The 19223-nt window shown below is 47.0% G+C and overlaps 1 protein-coding gene across 4 annotated transcripts in view; it reads left to right on the top strand.

Moving 5' to 3' along the window:
• Positions 1-4268: 4268 nt before the first annotated feature.
• Srpk1 (serine/arginine-rich protein specific kinase 1) overlaps positions 4269-19223 on the top strand; it is a 34881-nt gene continuing 19926 nt past the window's right edge. For 2 of the 4 annotated variants that reach the window (XM_006523958.4, XM_011246337.3), the window contains exons 1-3: positions 4270-4397; positions 4760-4820; positions 18033-18151. In XM_006523958.4, the coding sequence (XP_006524021.1) occupies positions 4385-4397; positions 4760-4820; positions 18033-18151 (193 nt within the window). In that variant the 5' untranslated portion in view covers positions 4270-4384. Of the gene's footprint in view, positions 4398-4759; positions 4821-18032; positions 18152-19223 lie in introns of all 4 variants that reach the window. The other 2 variants (XR_385308.4, NM_016795.4) reach the window with 2 other exon arrangements.

The following is a 19223-nucleotide window of genomic DNA, read 5'->3' as shown; positions in this document are numbered from 1 at the left end:
CCCCATAGCTACTACTGTTGAATCTTTTCCAGAGAGGTCAACTCCAGAAAAGGCAACCTTTCTGAATTGGTGGTGAAGAGAACAGGAATCTATGATGGTTTACTTATATAAATTAAGAAGCAGAAGCCAGGTGGGTGGCAGTGTATGCCTTTAATCCCAACATTTGGGAGGCAGAAGCTGGTGGATCTCGGAGTTCAAGGGCCAGCCTGGTCTACAGAGTGAATTCTAGGACATCCAGGGCTACATAGAGAAACTCTGTCTCAAAAAAAAAAAAAAAAAAAAAAGGCAGAGATGGAACCAGCTTTATTTAGGATAGGAGATGAAGGTAGAAACTTACATGAACATTCATAAAAATGTCAGAAAAAGTCTGGAGACACAGACACCAAGACCCTAATTATGCTGAGGGAATAGGGAAAAATGTGTGTGTGTGTGTGTGTGTGTGTGTGTGTGTGTGAGAAGATGACCAATTCTGAAAAATCAGTTCAGTGACTTTTTCCATGTGGTTGCTAGGATTTGAACTCAGGACCTTTGGAAGAGCAATTGGTGCTCTTAACCACTGAGCCATCTCTTCAGCCCCCAGTTCAGTGACTTTTATACGGCCACTGGAAGAGATTCTGAACTGAGTTGTTCTTGCTGAACAGGTGGTCAGCAAGACTCGAAGGGCAACGAGAGGTGACCAAGTCACCACACGATGCAAGGACTTTCCTTGCTGATGCAGCAAGCACTTGGAGTATTCATGTGTGTGAGGCGGCCAGGGGGCAGCACCTGAAACTGGTGGCAGGCATGAGCTGCCCTACAGGATGCTGGGAACCAAACTCCGGATCTCTGCAGGAGCAGCAAGGGCCCTTAACCTCTGAGCCATCTTTCTAGCCCCCTGGTCATCATTTTACCCACCCACTCTAGGGATTGGCTTGATCCTGAAAACCTGACTGGGGTGACTTAGCAATGAAGAAATGACAGGCACCCACACAAAGAAAAACTGGGATCAGGCAGGCTGTGTTCATTAGGATGGAAGGCATCTACTATGCAACTGAAAACAAAGAGTGCTAATTTTGAACAGCCAGGGTTAGTTAGCTAGTCTCAGGGAAGAGCTCTGTAAGGGAGCAGTCTTGGGGTATAAACACTGGGGCGGAGGAAGCTGTGGTTCAAGGTGATACCACCTTGTGGCTTTCTGTTGTTCCAGACACTGGTCAATCCAGCACACTTGTACGACCAGAGGAAGGGAAGGCTGAGTCACAGCAAGTTGACTGTTTCTTTTCTGATGTAACTATAGTAAAATTGGAACGTGTAATGTGTGTGTGTGTGTGTGTGTGTGTGTGTGCGTGTGCGTGCGCGCGCGCGCGCGCGCGTGCACTCGAGCATGTGTGCATGTGTATACCTTTGCCATCCCTTTAAAAACCCCATCTGGGGAAGGCTTTGCTGTTTCCATAGGTCTGAGACATCAGAACCCTTTGATATGGCTGGACCCATGTCAACAACACAGTTACTCAGAATTTCATTGGCTCCCCCCAGCCAGGGGTGAGTTCCCCAGGCTAGCACAGTCTCATACTCTAGGACATCAGGTGTTTTCTGATCCTATTACCCGTTGAGTCCCAAGTTTAAAGTAGAAAGCAGTTTTCTTTGGCTAACAAGTGCCTGCCTCTTTCACAATAAACCCAGCAATGCCATCATTCAGGTTCTGTACAGCAGATGCTGTGATCTGAATCTCCAACTTAGCAAACCCATCCTCCCACCCCTGCCTACTTCATACTCGCAGTCACTCTTGGCCCCAGTCTCCACCCACAGTTTTCCAACCTGGGCCCTTTTGCTCAATTGATTTTTTCTTTCAGGAATGCTTGACATCTCCTTCCCCACCTATGAAAATCCTACACATTTCTCAACACCTACATCAAACCAAGTGTGGTGGCCTCCTCCTTGCTGGGACAGATTTTCCTGCTTTGCTAAGGAGGTTGTGCCTGGGCCCCCAGGCTTGGTCTGTGCTCCTGTGTGCTCACCCTCCTTTCCCAACCAATTGATTACTGACCTGTCTTCCCTCCAACCTCCTCCTCTTCCTCCGTTTTGCATGTATGTGTTCCCTTGTGTGTGCAAGCACAGTGTGTCTCTGTGCCTGTGCCGGCGAAGGCCTGAGCTTTTACACTGGACATCTTCCTTAAGCATTCTCTAGATCATTGAGGTAGGGTCTCTCACTGAACCAGGAGCTTGCCAGCTCATTTAGCCAGCTTGCTCCAAGATCCTTTGTCTCCAGCACGCCACCTCGCCTACACAGCAGTTATATGGGTTCTGGGGATCCAAATGCCAGGCTAGAACTTTACGCACTGAGCCAACTCCCCAGCCCAAGTCCCACTTCTTCTTCTTCTTCTTCTTTTTTTTAAAAGATTTATTTATTTATTTTATGTAAGTACACTGTAGCTGTCTTCAGACACTCCAGAAGAGGGAGTCGGATCTCCTTACGGATGGATGTGAGCCACAATGTGGTTGTTGGGATTTGAACTCAGGACCTTCAGAAGAGCAGTTGGGTGCTCTTAGAGACATCTTACCTGCTGAGCCATCTCACCAGCCCCCAAGTCCCACTTCTTATAGAGCTGGGTTTTTGAGCCCCTACCCTAGCCAGCTGGAATATAGACATATGCACGCCACTTGAAAAGGCTTCAGTGGAGCCGGGTGTTGGTAGCGCACGCCTTTAATCCCAGCACTTAGGAGGCAGAGGCAGGCCGATTTCTGAGTTCCAGGCCAGCCTGGTCTACAGAGTGAGTTCTAGGACAGCCAGGACTACACAGAGAAACCCTGTCTCAAAACAAAAACAAAACAAAACAAACCAAAAACCCCCCAAACAGACAAACAAAACAACAAAAAGAAAATCACAAAAAAGATCTAAAGGAGAGTTCTGAAACACATGAAAAGTATACAATTCCAATTGCGAATTTCAGTGCCTACTATAAATCTCCACAGCAGTACCCACAGTCTATGTTTTGGAAGAAATACTGGGGTCTAGAGAGCCTCATGTTCCTCCCCCATCTCTCTCATAAATGCCTGCTGATTCTACTTTACTATAGGAGTTTTGATGCCTGAATCATTGGGTTGGGACAGCAAGATTCTGAGCACACAATCCTTTCCACGTTCTCATCTTTCTGTAATGGGGATAATAACTACCTTGGCCTGAAGTTGACATCAGCATCTAATAAGATCATGCACTTGACAGTATGGAAACACCCGGTAAGTCCTACGATGAAGAGAGTTCTTCAAGGAGAAAACAGAATTCCCATTCACACCCTTCCTTTAAGGCTTTCAACTTGCAGCTAGAAAATTCCCTTTAGAAGTGTTTGCTTTTACTTAAAATAATTGTTTAGCTTACTTATGGGTGAGGGGTTGTTGCATGTGCCATGGGTCCTGTGTGCAAGTCAGAGAGAGACCTGTGGGAATTGGCCCTATTTGGATTTGAATTCAGGTCCTTAAGGCACCTTTACTTGCTGAGCTGTCTTCTGGTCCAGTTCTTTTCTTTTTTTCTTTTTTCTTTTTTGGTTTTTCGAGACAGGGTGTCTCTGTGTAGCCCTGGCTGTCTTGGAACTCACTCTGTAGACCAGGCTGGCCTCGAACTCAGAAATCTGCCTGCCTCTGCTTTCCAAGTGCTGGGATTAAAGGCGTGCACCACCACTGCCCAGCTTCTGATCCAGTTCTTTTTTTTTTTTTTAATATTTTTTTATTACGTATTTTCCTCAGTTACATTTCCAATGCTATCCCAAAAGTCCCCCATACCGCCCCCCCATCCAGTTCTTATTGATTTATTTTGGGTCAGGATCTCATTATATATGCCTTGCTGGCCTGGAACTCATAAAGATACACCTGCTTCTGGAGTGCTGGGATTAAAGGCATGGGCTGCTGGCCCAAGGTTTTATCTTTAGAAGAGGACAGAGGCACACGTTCCCTCCTTCCAGCCTTTGTTCTGTGTGTATCCACATACAATTTAATTTCCCATTTTCTTTAATGTCTTAATTGGCCCTTACAACAGCTCAGACAGGAACTGGGATATGTTTGGGTTAAGCAGTTTTGCAGGCCGGGGAAACTGAGGCAAATCCCGACTGACTGCGGAGCCCTGCCTTTCCTCAGGAGGTAAGAACTTCAAGCCGCGCGCTTTATGGCGGGACACTAAAACCAGCTTCCCATTCAGGATCCCTCGGTCCCTTGCCCTCCACTCTCGTACACCCCGGAGCAGGTGGTAGGCTCTGTGTTCACCACGCAGGCGCGCGACGCCGTGTGGGGCGTGGTCGGGCGGGCCCGGAGGCGGGGCCGGCGCGCGCCGGGAGGAAGAGCTGGGATTTGGGCCGCGGCGGGAGCCCGAGTCGGCGTCACTCGAGTGCGCAGGCGCCTGGCGGTTACCGGTCTCGCCATGGAGCGGAAAGGTGAGCGGCGGAGCGGCCTCCGCCACGAGGAGCCACGGCGGTCCCCGACTGGGCGCCAGGCGCCTCTCTGGCCACTGTCGCGGCCCCCTGAAGCGGCGTCACTCTTGCCTCTCGCCCCTCGGCTGCGGCGTCCTCCGGCGCCCGCCGTCCCCGCCCCTCGCTCCGCAGCCCCCAGGCCGGGGCGGCGAGGCCTCATGGCCGGCCCGAGCCTCTTTGGGCGCGCCGGGCCTGGCAGCCGCTGTGCACCCCGAGCAGCCCGCCCCGCGCTCGGCCCGCAGCCTCAGGCCCGGTCGCCCTGCGTGCTCGCGCCGCTCCCCGCCTCCCACTTACATCGGCCCTTCATCCATCCCTCTCTCCCGCAGTGCTCGCGCTCCAGGCCCGAAAGAAAAGGACCAAGGCCAAGAAGGACAAAGCCCAAAGGAAGTGAGTCTTGTACCCCAACATCCCGCCCTTTGCGTTTCCTCGGGGACCTCCTCCCCCTACCGGGTTGTGCGCTTCGGGCGGTTCCCCCCCAACCCCTCCCCGCCACATGGTTACTGGGCCGCTGTGTGATTCGCCCTCCGGGAATCATGTGGAAGGTAGCTGGGTCTCCAGGCTCGGGTCTGCTGGAAAGACCCGGAGCCTGCCCGGCACCACTCGCCAACTCCATCGAGGAGGCCCAGGTGTGGCCCGGCAGCCGGAGCTGGCAATCATTACCTGCCTGTCTGTGAACTCTGCTCTTCCTTCCGTGCTCCGCAGCGTCTTAACTTGCCTCCTACGTCTGTCCGCACGCTACGCCATCGGGAAATTGTTGAATGAATTTTCCCTGTTTACCCTTGGCCCTGCCAACCACACGCTCGCTTGGGTAGAGGAGGACGGCCGGGAGTCTTCCTCGCGCCTGATTACTCTGCTTCCTAAGTCTGGGAGACTCTGTGGCGTTGCTGTCCACTCGGTGTGCCGGCTAAGTTATGCATTACCGGCGGGCCGTACTATCAGGTCCTCAGAGCAGTAACGTCGGAGTAATGTCCAGAGTCAAATTGCTGGTGCCGGTTGGGTGATTCCGGCTTGGTGGGCCTAGTGCTACACTTGCCCGATTTGATGTGTAATAGTGGTTTAGTGGTGTTGGGGGTGTGTGTGCACAAAAGAGGGCACAGTCTGATAGAAACGCTGGGTGGAGGCTTATTCAAGTGAGCTTAGCTGCTACCATTCCCACCAACGTCTTTGTTTTTTGAGATAGCCTTGGCTGACCTGGAACTCCCTATGTAGACCAGGTTGGCCTTGAATTTATCCTCTTGTTTTTGGCTCTGAGAATCCTGGGATTAAGGGGCATGTGCCACCACTGCAGGCTCACTGCCATTGTGAGCTTAGAAGTTAGCTTTACGAAGGATCTTGTACTAACATTTAGTTGCAGAGGTTCCTCCGGGTGGACTTAGAGAGTTCTCTGCTTAGCACTCTGTTTCAGAGGAACTGTTTTCTGTGTTTTCCCATTTATTTGGTGTTTTGTATTATCAAGCTGGGTCTGCACTGCTCTGCCACACATTAGAAGTCTTCCTAGGTCACCCTGCTGCGCGACTGTACCGGGGTGGAGTGGGTGGTGTTGCTTAGGAGACTCCCTGAAGTTTTTTGGGGGAGGCCGTGCAGTGACTTCTTTGATAAAGTGCCGACTTCTCCTCTTCTCCATTTTCTAGTGTGTGTGAGTGAGCGCTGAGGTGTGGGCAGGTGTGAGAGTGCGCAGGTTCCTGGGATGGTTATCCATTTAGGGATGTCTAGAACTCGGTTTGAATCCTCTGTTGAATGGTTGATAGAAACGGCAGAGCTGTCCTAGCAGCAGCTGGGATTTCAGCACTCCGTGGGGAAGCCATATGAGTGTTTTACATTTTCTGATGGAAGGAGGAAATGGTTTTATTAATAACACTTAAAAGGGTTTTTTTCCCCTCTTATTTTAATTTTGGTTTTTCTCCATGTAGCCCTGGCTCTCCTGGAACGCCCTCTGTGGACTAGAGATCTGCCTGCCTCTGTCTCTGGAGTGCTGGGATTGAAGGCCTGCACCGTCACACTTGGTTAAAAGGGTTTTGATAAGAGTCTCACTATGTAGCCTACGCTGGTCTTGAGCTTGGGGTGATCTTCCTGCCTCAGCCTCCACAGTGACACGATTACTGGTCTTGTGCTATCACGCTCAGCTGGCTAATCACCTGTATTTTGGTCTGTCTGATGTAAGACATGGAATCTTATTTAGATATTAGGGTGAATCGGACTGTTGTGTGGCAGGTGAATATGTGTAGATGTCACATACTTAGCAGATATTCAATGCTTCATATGGTCTAGGGTGAACATACACTGTGCATGTGAATGTATATGTCAGAGATCAACATTTAGAAGTTAGCTCTGTCCTTCCCCGTGTAGGTTCCAGGCATTGAACTTGGTGCCTCAAGCCTGGTAGCAAGAGCCCAGACCTACCGAGCCATCTCACCTGCCTGCATATACTTGTTTTAAAAGCAGACAAACGTCCTTAGTGTTAGGTACTCTTCTGCTCACTACTGCAGGTAGCTTAGAGTTGTCTGTGTTCTTAGTTATTTCTGTTCTTACCCTTATTTTACTGAATATAATTTTACTTCCCCCTCGTTTCTCCAACCGCTTTTCAAGTAGTTGAATTTTCTGATTAATTAATTTGTTAAGAGTTTTGTGCCAGAAGCCGGGCAGTGGTGGCACACACCTTTAATCCCAGCCCTTGAGAGGCAGAGGCAGGTGGATTTTTGAGTTTGAGGCCAACCTGGTTGTACTGGCTAGTTTTGTGTCAACTTGACACCGCTGGAGTTATCACAGAGAAAGGAGCATCAGTTGGGGAAATGCCTCCAAGAGATCCAGCTGGAAGGCATTTTCTCAATTAGTGATCAAGGGGGAAAGGCCCCTTGTGGGTGGGACCATCTCTGGGCTGGTAGTATTGGTTCTAAAGAAAGCAAGCTGAGCAAGCCAGGGGAAGCAAGCCAGTAAAGAACATCCCTCCATGGTCTCTGCATCAGCTCCTGCTTCCTGACCTGCCTGAGTTCCAGTCCTGACTTCCTTTGGTGATGAACAGCAATGTGGAGTTGTAAGCTGAATAAACCCTTTCCTCCCCAACTGCTTCTTAGTCACAATGTTTGTGCAGGAATAGAAACCCTGACTAAGACACTGGTCTACAGAGTGAGTTCCTGGACAGCAAAGGCTACACAGAGAAACCCTTTTAAAAAAACCAAACAAAAAAGAAAAATTGTGTCAGAAGCCCCATCTTGACTCTGTTCCTGACTGCATTCCTGACAACTTATTTGCTATTTTTCTGACAAAGGTGTAGGTTCCCATGCGGTTGTTAGGAAGGCCTTCCATAGTGTGGTCTTGTGAGTAAGGCAGGTCTGACTTTGAGTTCTGATTGTAGGCTGACTTGGACTTCATATCTATGTTGAGTCACTCAGCCACAATGACAGGTAGTCAGGACTGAGCAGTACAAGAAAGTGTTGACTGGTACAGGCATAGAGTCTTCTCAAGGGCTCCACTATAATATAGCCATGTGTATTATAAAGGGGTGGGTTGTCTCAATGCTGTGGATTGCCTGTAAAACCAGAACCTAGGCACTTGGAGCAGTGTGCCATAGTCCTAGAGCTGGCTTCTAGGGCTCCTGCCTCCACAACACAGTCCCTTTGGGTCTTTGTGCTGTGAGGTTAAGGGAAGTGACCTTGCCTAACTTGAACAATTTCTTCTCCACCCTACTGTTTTAGATCCTTCTGTCCTTTCTGTTTTTGTTTTCTGTTTGTTTATTTGTTTGTTTTGGGTAAGGGTGGTCAGGTTCTCTTATAGGCCTGGCTGTCCTGGAATTTACTGTGTAAATTAGGCTTTCCTTGACCTCAGGCCTGCTTCTGTGCTGGGACTGAAGGTGTGTACCACCATATCCTAATAGAAAATAGACATTTTCTATTTATTCTGATGTTAACTAGTTGTATAGTGATCAGTTTTGCTTTGGGTGATTAAGAGGTCTGTGAAGCTAGGACTGGGACCTGGGTTGGGCGTGCTGTCCTGTGCTCTGTGGCCACATGGCTAGATGGTGCGTCCTGTTGTGTTGGGACAGATAAGCTAGAGCCTGAGGGGAGGGGCTTCTTCGAGGTCCACCTGTGACGCACCTCGCCTGTGAGCATTCTGATCCCAGTGTGTGCAGCAGGGCCTGCCGCCTTCCTGTCTGCCCTAAGCTTCTAGACTCCAGCAGCTCATGACTTTTAGATGGTATGGAGTCCAGCATCGAACACTCATGTCAATAGTTAGCTTGGAGGTTAGCTGGGACTGCAGTTTTCTCGATGCTTGTGATTAAATAATCTTATAGTTGTTGTGCAGATCTGATTGTGTGATTGAGCTAGGAAGCTCCAAGCTGGGAGTGACATTTTTTATTTTCTTTAGTATAAATTGCTGCACTGAAGCTTTATAAAGGAAGAATGCATAAAGGTTCCTAGCACTGCCTAGTAGGAAGTAGAGCCATTCACGCGCCCCTGCAAGTCGGTGCTGTCAGTGCGCGCGCTGCCTCCTTCCTGTGTGCTTTACAGTGGGCTTTCTTCATTAAGTTTTACATGTGGACTGAGACGTGGCAGTAGCCCCCGGAGTTCCAGGAAGTGGGCCGCTCTAGCTTCGTATCTGTTAGCAAACATGAGTTTCATTTGTGTATTTATTTACTTGGTTTTGGTTTTTTGAGACAGTGGCCCTGGCTGTCCTGGAACTTGCTTTGTAGACCAGGCTGGGCCTTGAACTCAAGAGATTCCTTTGCCTCTGCCTGCCAAGTGCTGGGACTAAAGGCATGCTCTACTTAGCTCTTTTTCTTGCTCTTAAGAGCTGTTTGTAAATGGTATGTTCTTTGTCATGTGGAATAATTTATATTTCTCATCTACTTAAAGGCTTTTGAACTTAAGTTTTTAACACAAAGTGATCCTCCTTCCCCCAATTGGCTAATTTTCACTTCTGCCAATTACCTTGCTCATTTATTTATTTATTTATTTATTTATTTGGTTTTGGTTTGTTTGCTTGTTTTTTAGTCTTTTTCTTTCTCTCTTTCTCTCTTTTCCCCCTCTGCCCTTGCAGAGCTGAGGGCCTTGCGATTACTAGGCCCACCCCGTTTTCATTTCTGAAGTTTTCAGGGTTGACTTGTAATTTTAATTGTATGGGTTTATTAAATTTAAGTGTGTGCTTTTAAATTGCATCTCAAGAACTCTTGTCAGAAATGTTTCCTTATTTAACAGGTTAATATGTTAGCACATTTTGCTTACATGGATGTTTCTATATGAGATCCAGGCTTGTCAAATTAACTGAAGCCCCAACCTGTTAAAATGCCAAAGTAAATAAGATTTTCTCCTGTTAGAAAGGAAACAATGAAAGGTGACAGCTAGAATCTGGGTTTTGTAGAGTAACTGGAAGTTACCACCTGTCTGCTTCCAATGCAGTGTCAAATGTGGGTGCTCAGGTCTGTAGGTGGCATGTACAAGGAAGCCTGCCCAGCACTGAGCTGGAGACATGTGTATTATTGTATTATGTAAGGGTGTTTTGCCTGCATTATATCTGCACATCATGTGCATTCACCCGTAGAGGCCAGAAGAAAGGGATCGGATCCCCTGGAACTGGAGTTACAGATGGTTGTGAGCCACCATGTAGGTACTGGGGGAAAAATCGAGGTCTTCTGCAAGAGCAGCCAGTGTTTAACTACAAAGCCACCTCTCCAGCTTCCTTCTAAATTTGTAGCCTGTCTTTTGAAACCTCAGGGAATTACTGTGACCTCCAAAGCACACTCTAAATCAGCTCCTTGGTCTGAATGTCAGCTTCCCCTATAGAACCTCCATTTTGAAATTATTCAGGTAAAATTCAGCACTTCCTTCCTTAAATGTTGCAATGCTGTTAAAATAGTGTGTGCATGCTTGTCCTTCACCCACTCAGCCCGCCTCTGTAGCCCATCTTGGCCACTATCCTACAAGAACGTGGATTTTTCTGGACAGTAGGACCTTAATGGGAATCTGCACTTTGCCTGTGGAAGTCAAGATAGGAGATGGTGGCTTCAGATACATGAGGGCTTCTTAGTTCTTCTCATGGGGAGTTGTGCACACAGTGAAGCACACTCTCTTCTGTTCCTGGCTGTAGCTTCTGTGTCTAGAAAAGTGCTGGCATAGCTGTGTACACTACTAAGAGTGAGTGGATGAATGTTTGCATATTCCCTTTCCTATTTCCTACACACACTGCTACAGGTTGTTTGCACACTGACTGTCTCTTAGGATTCTATTGCTATGAAGAAACGCCATGACCAAGACAACTCTCACAAAGGAAAATATTTAAATGGGGCTGGCTTACAGTTTTAGAGGTTCTGAGTATCATCATCATCGTGAGAAGCGTGCAGGCAGACATGGTGCTGCAGCAGGAGCTGATCCAAAGGCAGCAGGAGACTGCCGCTCATTTGGAGCTTGAGCACTGGGGGATCTCAAAGCCTGCCCCCACAGTGACATTTCCTTCAAACAAGGCCACACCTCCTAGTAGTGCCACTCCCTATGAGATGGGCCAAGCATTCAAGCATGAGTCTGTAGGGGCCAAACCTATTAAACCATAGCTTGATTATCACTTTTTCATAAATTCAGTGAGAGATGGGTATTTCTGCCTAAGATGACCGGGACAGAGAACTTTGTGTTTGTATTTTGAAATGGCTTCCTGTATCCCAGGCTGGCGTGAAAACTACATGCATCCATCATGCCTGGTTTTATGTAGTGTTGGAGATGGAATCCAGGACTTTGTACAGGTTAAGATGACTCTGTTAACTGAGCCATATCCTCAGGTCAACAGAGAAATTCATAAAGTGGACTTTGCCCAAGTCGTGGGGTTCTGATAAACTAGGACCAGGACTGCGGCTTGTGAGCTGAGGCCTGCCTGTAACACCAAGCCCCCCCTGCGGTGCTCCTGCATCTGCCTTTTAGCTACTGTGCTTTAGCAAACCTGGTCCTTCTTTTTTTTTTTTTTTTTTTTTTCCTTTTTTTTTTTTTTGGTTTTTTTGAGACAGGGTTTCTCTGTGTAGCCCTGGCTGTCCTGGCACTCACTTTGTAGACCAGGCTGGCCTCGAACTCAGAAATCCGCCTGCCTCTGCCTCCCGAGTGCTGGGATTAAAGGCGTGCGCCACCACGCCCGGCTAAACCTGGTCCTTCTAAAAAAACACTACTCTTTTTTTTTTTTTTTTTGGTTTTTTCAAGACAGGGTTTCTCTGTATAGCCCTGGCTGTCCTGGAGCTCACTTTGTAGACCAGGCTGGCCTCGAACTCAGAAATCCGCCTGCCTCTGCCTCCCGAGTGCTGGGATTAAAGGCGAGCGCCACCACACTCGGCTAAACCTGGTCCTTCTAAAAAAACACTACTCTTGAGAGCTCTGCTGATGGCTCAGCCACCCTCACAGTCAGGCACCATGGGGAAGCTAGGTGAGGGCTGAACAGGATGGACTTGGATAAGAGGATGATAGGCCTCATATTCAGAACACAGGGGCCGCAACCTCCTGAATCTGAGAATAACCTGGTCTACATGGTGAGTTCCAGACAGACAGACAGACACACACACACACACACGGGGTGGGGGGTGGGGGCACTACCTAATGAGACCCTGCTTCAATAAAAGATTGGTATGGATGGAGCAGCTGAAGAGGCGAACACAGTGCCTCCTGTACAGTAGTGCTGGTCTGGTCACACAGGCATGACAGCCAGCAAAGCCAGGCCTTCCCTCCTGAGACCAAGATTCTAGATGTGGGGAGAGCAAGTGCGGAGGAAAGAGCGAATGGGAGAGGAATTGTCGGAGGCACGTGGCAAAGCTGACTCCACACACACAGGCCTGTGTAGTAGAGTGCAGAGAGATGGGTTTACTCACCAGTGAAGTGAAGCTGGGTAAGACGTTGTGAGCAATGGCCACTGTGATTGATCCTCAATTGAGCATAATGTCTAACTGTCTTAGCGTAATGTCTAATTGTTTTATTTTTTAAAGATGTATTTATTTATTATATGTAAGTACACTGTAGCTGTCCTCAGATACTCTAGAAGAGGGCATCAGATTTTGTTACGGATGGTTGTGAGCCACCATGTGGTTGCTGGGATTTGAACTCCGGGGGACCTTCGGAATATTAGTCGGCGTTCTTATCCACTGAGCCATCTCGCCAGCCCTATGTCTAATTGTCTTAGTTAGAGTTGTACTGCTGTGAACAGACACCATGACCAATGCAAATCTTATAAAGGACAACATTTCATTGGGGTTGGCTTACAGGTTCAGAGGGTCAGTCCATTATCATCAAGATGGGAACGGGACAGCAACCAGGCAGGCATGGTGCAGGAGGAGCTGAGAGTTCTGCCTTCCATATAGCTAGGATGAGGGCTACTCCCATGCCCACAGTGACACACCTACTCCAATAGGGCCACACCTTCTAATAGTGCCACTCCCTGGGCCAAACATATACAAACCATCACACTAATATTTGTGATTGATTAAGGATTGTCATGTTTTGAAGTATAGCCTGAGTCAGTGCATGCTTCCTGTGAAAACCTGTTTGGGCTGGGAAGATGGCTCAGCAGGTGAAAGCACTTATGCCATCCATGCTGGCCTGAGATCTGTCCCCATAGAGACCCAGCTCCTGAAAGCTGCCTTCTGATCTCTACACATCTGCTATGGATGTCCCCAGTCACACTTGGGTGTTGGCATGCATACAAAAGAAAATGTTGCTCATTTTTACATTCTGATATGTGAAAAATAGCATCTCAGTATTTAAATTTCTTGATTATGAATGCCTATAATTTCTCATATTCAAACTAATTGCTGACATTTTCCCTACCATCTCTCTCTCTCTGGATATGTGGATGTGGGTGTATGTGTGTGAAGTATAAAAAGTTTTTGTCAGCACATGCATCTATGAACACCTATGACAAAGAAGAACAAAGGCTTCAGGAGTTTTCCTCATTCTTTGGAATGCCCCCATCTTTCTCTAGGGCAGTAGCTTACGGCAGGTTCTGTAACCTCGTGTAATATGTTTGCTGTCTTTTAGTGAACAGAGACCCTGACATTGGTATCTTTTGTTGCCCTGATTCACCTTTTCGTGATCATTTGGGTGGTTTCCTGTTCTGTGTCTTTTTTTTTTTTTTTTTTTTTTGGTTTATCCTGGCTGTCCTGGAACTCACTTTGTAGACCAGGCTGGCCTCCAACTCAGAAATCCGTCTGCCTCTGCCTCCCAAGTGCTGGGATTAAAGGCGTCTGCCACCACTGCCCGGCCCTGTTCTGTGTCTTAAATGAGTAAAGTTGACTATGTGGTAATTTTTTGTTGTTGTTGTATCATTTAAAAGTTGTAGAGGTCATGACAGCACTCTTAACGACTTAAGCAGAATGGTGTCACCCTTTCAGGACCATGATACTATCATTACTGCAAGAATTGACAAGATTAAGCTCAAAGCCTTGTCAGAGTAAGTGGGCACAGAGCATGGCATGCCCACATCCTTCACAGTATTTCTATGTGCATGATTCAAACCTTCAATTTAGTCCTGTTTCTCTAGCCTTTCAACTCTTCTTAACTAGCTGTCTTAGCTCACCGCATGCCTTTCCTGGCCCAGATAGTAATCTCTCAGATCTCTAAAGAACTGCCTTACTGATACAGAAACCAGAGCTCTGTTGTCTCTAGGCTCTTTCAGTGGGCCTGGAAGATAGACATACTGGGTGTGCACCTACTTCCTTTAAAAACAATATGTCTATAATGTGTGGTGTTTCCAATCCAAATTGTCGTTTGCTTATTTCATTAGATTACTTATTGTAAGTACCAGCACCAGATAGCCTGAGTGCAAGGCTCCATGGTTTTCAGTAGTCCTCAGGTTATATTCGACTTGGGAGTGTACAGTTGGAGAATTGTACCCCAAATTAATTGAATTAATATGTTCTTGATTACTTTAAGAGGTTTTTTGGTTTGGTTTTTTTTTTTTTTTTTTTTTTTTTTTTTTTTTCAAGACAGGGTTTTTCTGTGTAGCCCTGGCTGTCCTGGAACTCACTTTGTAGATCAGGCTGGCCTTGAACTCAGAAATCCGCCTGCCTCTGCCTCCCGAGTGCTGGGATTAAAGGTGTGTGCCACCACGACCAGCTCAAGAGTTTTTATTTTTGAAATCTGAAATATGGGCTGGAGAGATGGCTCATCGGTTAAGAGCACTGACTGCTCTTCCAGAGGTCCTGAGTTCAAATCCCAGCAACCAAATGGTGGCTAGCAACCATCTGTAATGAGATCTAATGCCCTCTTTTGGTGGGTCTGAAGGCAGCCACAGTGTACTTACATATAATAAATAAATCTTTTTTTAAAAAAAAGAAATCTGAAATATGATTTTTCCCCTTCCGTTTTCTTCCTCCAACTCCTCCCATGTACACTCTGCCCTTACTATCTTAAATTCATGTCCTTTCTCTTTAGTTGTTGTTGCACATACACACTACATATATACATACAGTGTTACTCATATGTATGTATATGTATGTTAAGGTTTCAGGGCTGATGGTTGATATTAAGTAGCCAGTCAAAGGGCTATCAGTGGAGAAGGGCTCTGCATTCCTTAGTTGCCTACCATTCTTGTTAAGGGGTGAGGCCCCGTGAGACGTCCCCCTTCCATGTTAGCATGGTGATGTCTTTGTCAAGTCTTGTTTAGGTACCATGTTGATGAGACTTCATGGTTATAACTGGCATTTTAGGAGATGCAGTTTCACAGCAGACTCCTTTTCTCCACTTGAGCCATGGTCTCCACTTGAGCCATAGGTGCAAGTCTTGTGTTGTGGATCTTGGGTGGGCTGCTCTCCACTCAGTCTGCCGGTCCATCAGTTCCAATTCTGAAATGGTCTCTATCTGTTCCACAGAGAAGTTTCTTTGAGAGAAACTATATTTATTTGTGGGAATTAGGATATGTATGTAGAATGTCGTTGGGAATTAGCTGAAGGAAGTAGTAAAGTGCTCAGATCCTCCTTCCCAAGCCTTCCCCAGCCTGCCCTCCACTCCTGAAAGGGAACTGTTTTATTCTCTCTGGTTATTGTTTCGAAGTAATAAGAAAATGGAGTGGGGGCTGGTGAGATGGCTCAGTGGGTAAGAGCACCCGACTGCTCTTCCAAAGGTCCGGAGTTCAAATCCCAGCAACCACATGGTGGCTCACAACCATCCGTAACGAGATCTGACTCCCTCTTCTGGAGTGTCTGAGGACAGCTACAGTGTACTTATGTATAATAAATAAATAAATATTTAAAAAAAAAAAAAAGAAAAAAAAAAAAAAAAGAAAATGGAGTGGGACCTGGCAGTGGTGGCGCATGCCTTTAATCCCAGCACTTGGGAGGCAGAGCAGATGGATTTCTGAGTTCGAGGACAGCCAGGGCTACACACAGAAACCCTGTCTCAAAAAACAAAAACAAACAAAAAAAATGGAGCGGGTTTGTTGTTTAATATACTTCATTACCACTGTTTGGGTATGTGGTATGTGTGAGCTTTTCTTAATTGTGTGGTGTTCTTTGGTGTAATGTGGAGGCATTATTAAAAATCATGAGTGGTTTTAGAATTTAAGACAGGAGCTGCAGAGGTTGCTCGGCGGTTAAGTGGTCCTGAATTCAATTCCCAGCAACCACATGGTGACTCACAACCATGGCAGTGATGAGATCTGTTGCCTTCTTCTGACCTGCAGGCGTACATGCAGGCAGAACACTGTATACATGATAGATAGGTAGGTAGGTAGGTAGGTAGGTAGGTAGGTTGCCTTCTTCTGACCTGCAGGCGTACATGCAGGCAGAACACTGTATACATGATAGATAGGTAGGTAGGTAGGTAGGTAGGTAGGTAGGTAGATGAATGGATGGATAAAGAATGCTGTATACATGATAGGTAGGTGGGTGGGTGGGTGGGTGGATGGATGGATGGATGGATGGATGGATGGATGGATGGATGGAGAATGTATATCATGTGATAGAAAGGAGATGGGAGGCAGTGGGTATCATAGAAACAGTGAAGGAGCTGTGAGATTTGTAACTGGAATATAGGGAGACAGCTCTAAGGAGGAGAAGCAGGAAGCTAAAGAGGATGTAGTGAGAGCTCAGTCTAGCAAGACAGCTCCTGGAGAGTCACACAACTAAGAGGATTGAACTGTTTGTTTGTTTGTTTGTTTGTTTGTTTGTTTTTCGAGACAGGGTTTCTCTGTGTAGCCCTGGCTGTCCTGGAGCTCACCTTGTAGGCCAGGCTGACCTCGAACTCAGAAATCCGCCTGCCTCTGCCTCCCGAGTGCTGGGATTAAAGGCGTGCGCCACCACGCCTGGCTGAGGATTGAACTCTTAATGAAATATAAACAATTCCCCCAAACTGAACAGTGTCCAGCTCTCAAAGGGGCCCAAGTACTTAGTGAGATAAGCTCACAAAACATTTAGCACCTAGACTTCCATGAGTCCTATATTCCCAGCACTCTGGAGGGAGGCTGAGGCAAGATTATTAAGATTTCCAGGTTTAGCCCTCCCTCTTTTAGACTCAGGAGGCTACAAGGTCACAGATCAATACATTTTGTATACTGACAGTCAAGTAAAAAGCTAAAATAAAGATTTGAGGGGATCTTCATTTAGTTCCTGTTTTTGAAACATGACTGATAAAGAGTGTAGATTCGGGCTGGTGAGATGGCTCAGTGGGTGACTGCTTTCCTGAAGGTCCGAAGTTCAAATCCCAGCAACCACATGGTGGCTCACAACCACCCGTTGAGATCTGACTCCCTCTTCTGGTGTCTGAAGACAGCTACAGTGTACTTACATGTAATAAATAAATAAATAAATAAATCTTTTTTAAAAAGTGTGTAGATGCAGATGACTGAGTGAAAGGAGGGGGAGTGTGTGCATGTCTGTCAGTGAGCACAGCACAGGGAGCCCTCTACACAGGAGAGGAGAGTGTGCACACCATCTGAGCACAGCACAGGGAGCCCTCTACACAGGACAGGAGAGGAGAGCGTGCACACCATCTGAGCACAGCACAGGGAGCCCTCTACACAGGAGAGGAGAGTGTGCACACCATCTGAGCACAGCACAGGGAGCCCTCTACACAAGACAGGAGAGGAGAGGAGAGCGTGCACACCATCTGAGCACAGCACAGGGAGCCCTCTACACAGGACAGGAGAGGAGAGGAGAGCGTGCACACCATCTGAGCACAGCACAGGGAGCCCTCTACACAGGGGAGGAGAGGAGAGCATGCACACCATCTGAGCACAGCACAGGGAGCCCTCTACACAGGGGAGGAGAGGAGAGTGCACACCATCTGAGCACAGTACAGGGAGCCCTCTACACAGGACAGGAGAGGAGAGCATGCACACCATCTGAGCACAGCACAGGGGAGCGCGTGCACTAACAGGCACTGTCAGGAAACAAATTTGTTTCTGGAGTGTGTAAAAATAAATATTTTTTTTTAAACTGCAAGGTGAAGAAAATAGTGGTTTTCTCAGCAATTATGTTTGAATATTGATACTTTAATATATTTATCAGCTCTCAGTTATTATGGGCATACTAACTACCACTTTCTGAGGCTACCTCTGATATTGATGTTGGGGTCTGCCAATAACTTTTCTTAAGCTCTTCTTTTTTTTCCCCTGTCTATATGGAGTGAACATGTTATTGTTTCTTAGGCCTGAAACTCAGCACCGAGGCTCTGCACCCCACTCCGAGAGCGACATCCCAGAGCAGGAGGAGGAGATTCTAGGGTCTGACGATGACGAGCAGGAAGACCCCAATGACTACTGTAAAGGTGTGTGCTTCCCGTTCAGTGCATGGTCATCATCACCAGTAGCGCGGCTCTGATGCTACCTGTCAGCTCTGTCCTGTGATCAAAATGCAGGAAATGGGGTTTGCTCTTAGTTGGGTTATATTAAGGTTTTAAACTTGTTGACAGTGCTAGGTCTCACCAGAGCCTGGAGTTACTACCCTGCACTCAGTCCCTTTTTCCAGACTGACCAGGGTGACTTACACGTTCAATCGTAGCACTTAGGAGTCAGAGACAGGTAGATCTATATAAGTTCGAGGCCATTCTGATCTATAGAGTGAGTTTCAGAACAGCCAGAGCTATGAGCTATGTAGTAACTAACTAAAATTCATTAAAAAAAAGAAGGAAAGAAAAATCCTTTTTCCTCTTTGGAAGTTGAAAGTATATGTTCACTTATGAACATTTCAGAGGTATGGTGAACAGCTACCAGAGCTTGCTGTGTAAGCACAGTCTGTGAGTGTGTTGGGATAACAGGTGTGTGTTACCACACTCAGCTGGCATACAGATTTGGTTTTGGTCTCTGTGTAACAGCCCTGGCTATCAGGGAGAGGTGTTGTGTTTTTTGTTTTTAGCCATTGTAATCCCTTTTTGTCCTGGTGATGGCTACTGAGATATGTATAACTGGGCCAGCAGGCCCCAGCTGTCTTCCTGTTGCAGTGAGTTTTCAGGACAGACTTGTAGAGGTTCTGCTTTGCCGTCTAGTCGAGCTTGGACCTTTTCCCCTACAGGCATAGATAAATGTTGACATGCATTGTCTATGTACCTGAGGCAGACTTTCTGTTTGCTTCTTTTTTTTTTTTCCTTTTTCTTTTTCGGGGTGGTTGGGGGATGGGTGTCACTGTGTGGCTGGCCAAGAGCTCACTGTGCTACCTACATTGAGAAGAACAGATCTTTTTTTTTTTTTAAAGATTTATTTATTATATGTAAGTACACTGTAGCTGTCTTCAGACACTCCAGAAGAGGGCATCAGATCTTGTTACAGATGGTTGTGAGCCATCATGTGGTTGCTGGGATTTGAACTCCGAACCTTTAGAAGAGCAGTCAGGTACTCTTACCC

Source organism: Mus musculus, chromosome 17 (genome assembly GCF_000001635.26).
Source record: "Mus musculus strain C57BL/6J chromosome 17, GRCm38.p6 C57BL/6J".
Taxonomy (NCBI): domain Eukaryota; kingdom Metazoa; phylum Chordata; class Mammalia; order Rodentia; family Muridae; genus Mus; species Mus musculus.
This window is presented reverse-complemented; position numbering and strand designations above follow the sequence as displayed.